Source organism: Lacerta agilis, chromosome 11 (assembly GCF_009819535.1).
Source record: "Lacerta agilis isolate rLacAgi1 chromosome 11, rLacAgi1.pri, whole genome shotgun sequence".
NCBI classification, from domain to species: domain Eukaryota; kingdom Metazoa; phylum Chordata; class Lepidosauria; order Squamata; family Lacertidae; genus Lacerta; species Lacerta agilis.
This window is the reverse complement of record NC_046322.1, coordinates 21,390,281-21,399,092: the sequence shown is the minus strand read 5'-3', so window position 1 is coordinate 21,399,092 and position 8,812 is coordinate 21,390,281. Positions and strand designations below refer to the sequence as shown.

Sequence of the window (8,812 nt, the reverse complement as noted above, 5' to 3'; positions counted from 1 at the left end):
GTGTGTGTGTGGAAGGGGCCGGGCCCGGGGGATTGTCCCACGTCGCCAGTTTTGCTAATCCAGAGCCGAGAGGCAAGGGCTGGGGAGCCGAGCGCAGAGCTGCCGCCCCCATCGATTGGGCCGGGGGCCAAGAGGGAGGGGGCGGGCTGCCGTTTGGGGGTTGTGCTTCCCGTGGCCCCCGCCTGCCCTCTGGCGTTTGCCTCGGGAGAAGCCGCTGCATTCGAAAGGCTTGAGGGAAAGAGGGCGCGCGCGAGAGGGAAGAAGGCGGGAAACTGAGGAGATATTTACTTCAGGAAAAGTGCCGAGAGACCTAAATTAGGCGGGTAAAAGAACAAAAACAACAACTCACCAACGTGAGCTGCGACCCTGACTAGGGAATGGTATGGCACACACGCACCCCCCCCCCAATCCCCCACAACATAGTTCAGTTTACTTACGAGTAAATTTAGGATTGGGTTAGTATTTGGCTGAAATTCAGAGTTGCATTCACTCTACAGTAAACACTTGCAGGATCGGTTTGCAACTACTGTATTATTATTATTATTATTAATATATGCAGCATTACATTCAAATAGCTATTTAAATCATTATGCTTACAGTTTCACGTTGCTTTATAGAAAATTATCTGAAATAGTCTGATTTTGATGTTATTAAAATATGAGTGACAATGCGCAGATCATTGCTACCCAAGAAAAGTTTCAGCTATCACTACAGACCTAAACTGGTAAAAGACACCAGATGCCCCTGGCCAGAGGCGTAGCAAGCCCAGATGGTACCCGGTGCGGAATTGTTTTTGTCACACCCCCCACGCCACCGGCAAACCCTGCGAGCAAGCTGTGAAGCGAGGCAGCCTCGCTCTGCAGCTTGCTCGCAAACCTGCTCGTCACTCTTCCTCTCCCCCTACGCCGCCACCAAAGCTGTTTTGTAAGCAGAGAGCACTGGCGGCGGCTTCGGCAGCGGGCGAGGGGGAGGCACCCATCGCCCCCACCTTGCTACACCACTGCCCCTGGCAGTTGAATATTCACAGACAGCATTTGAGCCAAGACTACCTTCAGTCTATGAACCCAAGCAGGCTGTAACCTACTCCTAGATATGGTGATTCCCCAATCTTAAACACCTCTCTTATCCATATTAAGTTTCACTCTATTTGCCACCATCCCTAAATTACTGATCACAACCTTAGGCTCAAGACAACTCAAGGCGTGATGGCCAGGAGAAGTGGAACCAGGTGTAGATGACACTTTACTCCAGATTTCCTAGGTGACTTCTCAGTGGTTTCATGTAGCTGCTAAATAGCATGGGGACACAACAGATCTGCTCAGGATTGGGACCCACCTTTAGCCCAAACATGAATTTGAGTACACAGTTCTTAATTGTTTACAATATACAGGTGAAACTCAAAAAATTAGAATATCGTGGAAAAGTCCATTTATGTAAGCAATTGTTTTCATTAGCTACTGGAGTTTAATATATGAGATAGACTCACGACATGCAAAGCAAGATATGTCAAGCCTTTATTTGTTATAATTGTGATGATTATGGCGTACAGCTGATTAAAACCCCAAAGTTGAAATTGTTGATTTGGGGTTCTCATCAGCTGTATGCTATAATCATCACAATTATAACAAATAAAGGCTTGACATATCTCGCTTTGCATGTCATGAGTCTATCTCATATATTAGTTTCACCTTTTAAGTTGAATTACTGAAAGAAATTAACCTTTCCACGGTATTCTAATTTTTTGACTTTCACCTGTATGTGTATGCTGGTAGCTGCAGAATTTTTTTGTAGTCTAAAGCCTCTGAGGCTGCCTAACCTTCAAGTACCCAGGGGGTTGTGGTGCGTCCTAACTGCTTGTTCTGTCTAGTCCTTGCCTAAAGCTAAATCACCAGTTGTGACAATATAAATTGAATACAAAAAAATCAGATATTGTGACAAAGAAGATAGCAATTCAGACCATCAAGACTAGGAGTGGGATCTGCGGAAAATTCCAATCACATAAACAAGCCTAATAGAAAATAAAACTTCTTATTTTTCTATATCTAGGTTTGTACATGGGCAAGCATGAAGCCACACTGAGCCTCCTTTCTGCATCCTACAAATGACTGAACAGGAGGAATTTCCTTAGTTGTCTTGCAAGCATGTGCTTCCCATAGGCCAACGTAGGACATAACCAGGATTTCTCATGCACTTTCCCCCACCCTCCAGGCAAAACATGAATTTCCACTTCCAGGTAGGAATTGTTTTCTGTTACTTACTGAGTCTCTTCCAAAGTACAGGCAGCAACCATTTTGTGCACATACAATTGATGTTTGACCACCAATGTGCGGGATTTTTTAGACCAGGAAGAGGGCAGGATGGTAGAAAATGTTTGCAGAATATCTGAAGAATAATGCTAAACAGGTTAAAATGTCAGCAGGGTTGGAGTAAATTCAGCAGTTTAAAGTATATGAAGATATAATGAGGAGGGAGGAGAATAAAACATATGGAATAGCCAGACTATGCAGTTGTAATGGGTAAATATATAGAGCCATGGAAGGGGGGGGGAAGTAGATGATTATGATTGTATGAGTAAATTGAATGGAATGTGAAAATTTTTAATGAAAAAAGTGTGTGTGTGTGGGGGGGGTGTCAGTAACGAAACTCGTGTAAAATTGTCGCTGCCTATTAAAGCTATTAATTATTTACTCTCATCACAGAAGTTAGGACACTTCTAAGTTGGAAGGCCATTTATATATGTTTCATTATTTTTCTTTAGTTATCATTGCATGGCACATTTTTTTTCAGGGGTGGGGGAATTGCTTTATAAGAAAATTGTGGGGCCTGTATTATGCTTCATTATACTGTATTATATGATGCTCAGGTTCCTTAAAATTTTCATACGGCAGTACATTATGTTCTGCTTCTGTCCTTGAATTTTCAAGGGTTGGGAATGTGAGTTGCTGGTGTTTTGCATTGTATAACACTATGTTGCCTTTAACTGACAGTTTCAGTAGTTGATTATTGGGCTTGTCTGACTCAGCAAGGATTAGGATTCATGCGCCATTAATAGTTGCATGGAATGCTGCTATCAAGAGATACTTTTTTTACTGAACACTGCAACATTACAATGATGAGAAAAGCAATACGTACAGAACTTTAATGCTTTTAAACTAGGGATGTGGGGTTTGAATATGAGAACTTTCTGCATCTCTAGTTTAGTGCAAAGGAGAACTTTCTGCATCTCTAGTTTAGTGCAAAGGAGAACTTTCTGCATCTCTAGTTTAGTGCTGTACCATTAAATCTGAAGCATGGATGGGAGCATGCCATCATGACACTGACCTTGGTGGCATACAATATGCCACCTATATGTATTTATTTGGTTTGTATCACTCTGTTCTTCCTCCACAGGAGGTCAGGACATCTTAGAAGTGTCAGCTGCTTTCAAACCACTCTCTGGGCTGCACTGTTACCTCTATTTGCAAAATAAAAGAAAAAGCAACTAGAAAAAGTTCAGTTTCAGTTCCCTAGTGGCTTGTGGTGTTCAGGTGTTCTAAAGAATGTATTGATTCGTTATATTTTAGTAAAAACTACTGGATTGCATTCTTTAATTTCATTTTATACATACTTCGTCTGAATAAAGCACGTAGGTTAAGATTTTTGTATTTGTTTATAATTTCTTTTTGTAATGCAAAAATAATTTTGACACTGTTATTAGTATAAGACATTTAATTTGTATTGCATTTTGGAATTTTTATTTTGTTCATCCTCAAAACTCTGGTCTCATATACTGTTCCATTTTTGTAGTAAGTATAACATTGGTCACTGTTTCCATATGGCAATGAAGTATGTCCAACTTCAGTCCTTGACTAAAAGGTGGGGATCAGAATGTATGCATAACCAGTGTAAAAAAGGGGACAGGATGTATACATAACAAAAAAAAACAGTAGTATAAATTATAATTGTTGTGGAGCTTAGGAGAATATGTCTGTATTTGATGATGGTTACTGGCAGTAACGCAGAAGCAACCGATTGGTTTTACTATCAAGTCTAAGACTCTGCGGTGGGAGAGTGCTGATTTTGTGCACATGTAGGATTCCAAGGGTGCCAATGTGGTGGCAACTCTCCTAATTTAGTCTGGATGTACACACTGAGAGTGAGTGCAGTGAAGAGGTTAGTGATGGGTTTAGACTAGGTTCAAATCCCATTTCAGCCACAAATCATGTTGAGTTACGTGAGCTAGCTACCACCTCTCATCCTAATCCACTGTAGAAGATTGCTGTGAGGATAAAAAGGAGGGGACATTGTATGCCACCCTACCTCATTAATACATAATTAATAATAAATAATTACTGTTACTAGAAAACAGTGCCTCCCTTACAAATTACTCTCCTTGCTGTCTTAATCTGTAGTACTAGTCTCTATCATGTAGATCTTCTCCATAGCTCTGACTCCAGATAATGTGATATTAGGAAATAGAGACAGGTGAAGTAAGTCCTAACATGTGGGCTGTTTTCAAATGTAGTGCACATACATTTAAAAGGGACCCAGAAACTAGCCCTATCTCCATCTTTTTTGGGAGCCCATCCAAATAGTTTGATTCTTTTCATTGGTGATACCGGTATTTCACTGTATATAACAGACTTCTTTGAGGTGAGTCAATTTTATATGCCTTTTAAAGATAAAGAACTGAAGATGAGATGTAGTGAATTGCCTATGGGCACCAAGTGGTTCCATAGTTATGCAAGGATTTGAAGAAATAAATTGGTTCACATTTAGACAGAAGTAAAAGAAGGCATAAATAAGTATAGGGTGATTTGCCAATACTGTAGCCTGCATTAGTTCATGCTACTTACACCATCAAATAATATTCTGAAATCAGTGAATAAAACAATTGTTCCACATAGCTGGTTAAGGCTTTTTGGTTTGTGTACTTTATTTATCTCTCTGTCCTATTAGTATTCTGCCTGTGGATTCTTTCACATTAGCAACATTGTCCTTATAAGGTTTTTGGAATTGTTACATTGCACGGTTGCTTTCCTATAGCAAGTAATTTTTCTCCTAGATATAGAATTACTACCGGTATATACAATTATAGAAAGAGGGAACTCTTTCCTTAAAAAATCTTATAACATTTAAAAAATAATTATAAGCATTAGAACAAAGAGATTTCCTTTCCTATAATTCACCACCTACCCATTTTTAAAGGCCTTTTTTCTGGTTGTTTGCATATCTTCCTTGTCCTTCTAGCTAGAATGGCCGTGTACAACATAACAGACCTGGCTGCATGTAGATACATAGTTATACTTTGGTTTTTTCCCACCAATATAAATATTGACCGCCTTAGAAAAGTGTTAGAGGGTAAAGCTACAGAAATAACTTTGTGGATTGGAAGGATTGGGTTGGAAGGATACTGAAAATGGGCTTTGAGTTTGCACTCTGTCCATAATATAAATAGGCTTCACTGATGTGTTAAGAAGCAACCACACACACACACACACACACACACACACACAGTGGAATGTAGTTCTGATAAATACTTAACATATTGCTAGGTGATTTGCGGTGCAAAGGACATTGTCCATCCTCTGCAGAGTTCATTTTAAAACACCATGTAATGAGTAAGAGGTGATAAAAGGTAGGTACAATAGGTGAGGAAGGCAAAGGTCAGTGCAACAACAACAAAAAAGGTACAAGTGGGACCTGCAACAAAAAGTTGCACCGTGAAGTACTTCTGTTCAGTTTACCATGCTCTTTTCTAGGCTGTTCCACTTCCTTCCTACTTGTTTTTCTGCGCCCCCCCCCCCCACACCATTCCATTGAACATGCTCATTCCAGACTAGGACATTTTTTGGTTTTCCCTCTCCCCTAAAGTTTTGTGCATTTCTGCAAATTGTGGGTTCCAGCAAGTCTGCTGATAACTCCCTCTTCTGTCTGGGTGGTAGTGCTCTGGCATTCACCCCTGAGCTTCCAAAATAGCAGGACTGTTAACAAGATGATACCATAAAATATTGATTCAATTTGTGATTAGCAGTGAGATATTTAAACCTATTTCTTTTATATAAAACACAAAAGAAATGTTTTTAATGGATGTTCCTGACGAAGTGTCAAGGCCTTTGTGAGCAGATGAAATAGACATTTTGTTGTGGTAGCCAGATTCAGGGTAAATTCAGATTTGTGGAACTAAACTTTGTTATTCACATTTTTAGTTCTTGTGTAGATAATAAATAACTTGGGGGTGGCAGCTGGTGATAAACCAGCATGGGGCTATAAGGAAGGGGGATTTTAACTCATCGCTTGTACCTTAATAAAAAATTGGAGCTCCCCTCCCCCAAAAAGAAACCTGTTTATAATGCGAGGAAAACTCCCGCTGTTGCCACACAGGACCATGGCAGGGGCAAAGGGCTAAAGATCCTCTTCTCCAGGACTTGCCAAATACATTTAACTGCTTGAAGAAAAGTAGCAAATGGTACCCCACCCTTGCCTCCCACCAAATCAAGGAACAGAGCATCCAAGCCAGGCTAGTTATTTGGGGACCTGAGGCAGAAAATCCAATAAGCATCTCTTCCCCTCCTTGACAGCAAAAATACAGTAATACAGTAATAATACTCCTGAGCCAAGACAGTATGATTCATTATTTCTAGTTACAGGTGGGTAGCCGTGTTGGTCTGCCATAGTCGAAACAAAATAGGAAATTCTTTCCAGTAGCACCTTAGAGACCAACTGAGTTTGTTCTTGGTATGAGCTTTCGTGTGCATGGACACTTCTTCAGATACACTGAAACAGAAGTCACCAGATCCTTAAATATAGTGGGGGAGTGGGGAGGGGTATTACTCAGAAGGGTGGTGGGAATGGGTGATCGGCTGATAAGTGTGGAAAACCTGTTGATGACTTTAAACGGCTGCAATTAGTCTTGCAGGGAAAGGCAAGGGGTGAGATGGCTAAAGATAGCTTTGTTATGTATAATGAGATAAGAATCCAATGTCTTTGTTCAAACCAGGTTTCTCCATGGTTTTAAGTTTGGTGATTAGTTGCAATTCAGCCACTTCTCTTTCCAGTCTATTTCTGAAATTTCTTTGTATTAAGACAGCTACTTTGAGATCTTTTATAGAATGTCCTGGGAGATTGAAGTGTTCTCCTACTGGTTTCTCTGTCTTGTGATTCCTGATATCAGATTTATGTCCATTTATCCTTTGGCGTAGGGTTTGGCCTGTTTGTCCAATATAGAGAGCTGAAGGGCACTGTTGGCATTTGATTGCATACACAATGTTGGAAGATGAGCAATTAAATAGTCCTGAGATGGTATGTTTGATGTTGTTGGGACCAGTAATGGTGTTGTCCGGGTTTATGTGGCAGCAAAGTTGGCATCTGGGTTTATTGCAGGCTCTGGTACCAGTGTCCATGTTGAGTCCTGTTGTTGTATTATTGTGGGTGAGGAGCTGTTTGAGATTGGGTGGCTGTTTGTAGGCGATGAAGGGTCTTCCTCCCAGAGCTTGAGAAAGAGAACTGTCATTGTCTAGGAGAGGTTGTAGATCTCTGATGATGCGTTGTACTGTTTTAACTTGGGAGCTGTATGTGATTACTAGTGGTGTTCTGTTATTTTCTTTTTTGGGTCTGTCTTGCAGCAAGTTCTCTCTGGGTATCAGTCTGGCTCTGTTGATCTGTTGTTTAACTTCATCAGGTGGATATTTTAGTTCTAAAAAGGTTTGCTGTAGATCTCTTAGGTGAGAGTCTCTGTCTGTAGAGTTGGAACAGATGCGGCTGTAACGTAGGGCCTGGCTATATACAATGGATTGTTTGGTATGTTTGGGATGGTAGCTAGAAGCATGTAGATATGTTTGTTGCTCATACCAAGAACAAACTCAGTTGGTCTCTAAGGTGCTACTGGAAAGAATTTCCTATTTTGTTTCATTATTTCTGTTACACAGGATGGCCTTTGGTTTGTAGCCACTAGCTACACTTGTGTGCTACAGTCTTTGCTGCTACTGTTACCTTTCCTCATGTTTTCTCCACTTCACATCTAGCATGTTGCTGGGGGTGTAGGAAAAACAAGGATAAGCTGTTGGCTTGAAACATCACTTTATTTACCCGCTTGGAACTGGAAGAGAAATGAGCAACCCAAAAATTGTATGTGGCTCCCAAGTGACAGGATAGCTACTACCAACCTGCTATACCTCTGAATTAATGGAATCAAATATTTCATCAAAAGTATTTCAGTTTTGTGATAGGATAATATGTTGTTGATTGCTAATATACTCTGATAGGCTACTGTGATAGATGGGTTGTATGTGTATGTGTTGGACTAGATCAGTTGGGGAAACCGTGACTCTTGCAACTGCCTTAATTGCTAACCTGTTTAGGGAAGTTTTTAATCTGTGACATTTTAATGTATTTTAATATTTGTTGGAAGCTGCCCAGAGTGGCTTGGGGGACCTAGCCAGATGGGCGGGGTACAAACAACAACAACAACAACAACAACAACAACAACAATAACCAATGTCCATTTTTATGGAGCTGGAGCTGGAGTTCCTGTCTGACTCAGTGATGTAGACATAGAATTGGTGGCTGCAGGGGCACCAGATGGGGAACCATATCAGAGCCAGAGTTGACTGCTGAAGATAATGTGACCATTGCATCTAAGGCTGTTGAAAAGCAGCCCCCAGAAAGAAAAACCTCCCAGATCTCTGGGACCTATAAGGCTAGAGCCCAGCCCTGCACAGGCACCTTCCCCTGAAAAGCCAGATGTCTCCCACCACATATCACCAGTCCAGCAGTTTAGGGAGTGCACCAGGAGAAAGGCTCTGATACACAGGGAGAGTGCCCGTCTTCATGC

At 41.0% G+C, this 8,812-nt stretch overlaps 1 protein-coding gene across 1 annotated transcript in view; it reads left to right on the top strand.

Moving 5' to 3' along the window:
* Positions 1–2,047: 2,047 nt before the first annotated feature.
* The window catches only part of ARL15 (ADP ribosylation factor like GTPase 15), a 178,992-nt gene continuing 172,227 nt past the window's right edge, over positions 2,048–8,812 (top strand). The window contains exon 1 of the mRNA XM_033164793.1: positions 2,048–2,233. Within this exon, the coding sequence (XP_033020684.1) occupies positions 2,186–2,233 (48 nt within the window). The 5' untranslated portion in view covers positions 2,048–2,185. The remainder of the gene's footprint in view (positions 2,234–8,812) is intronic.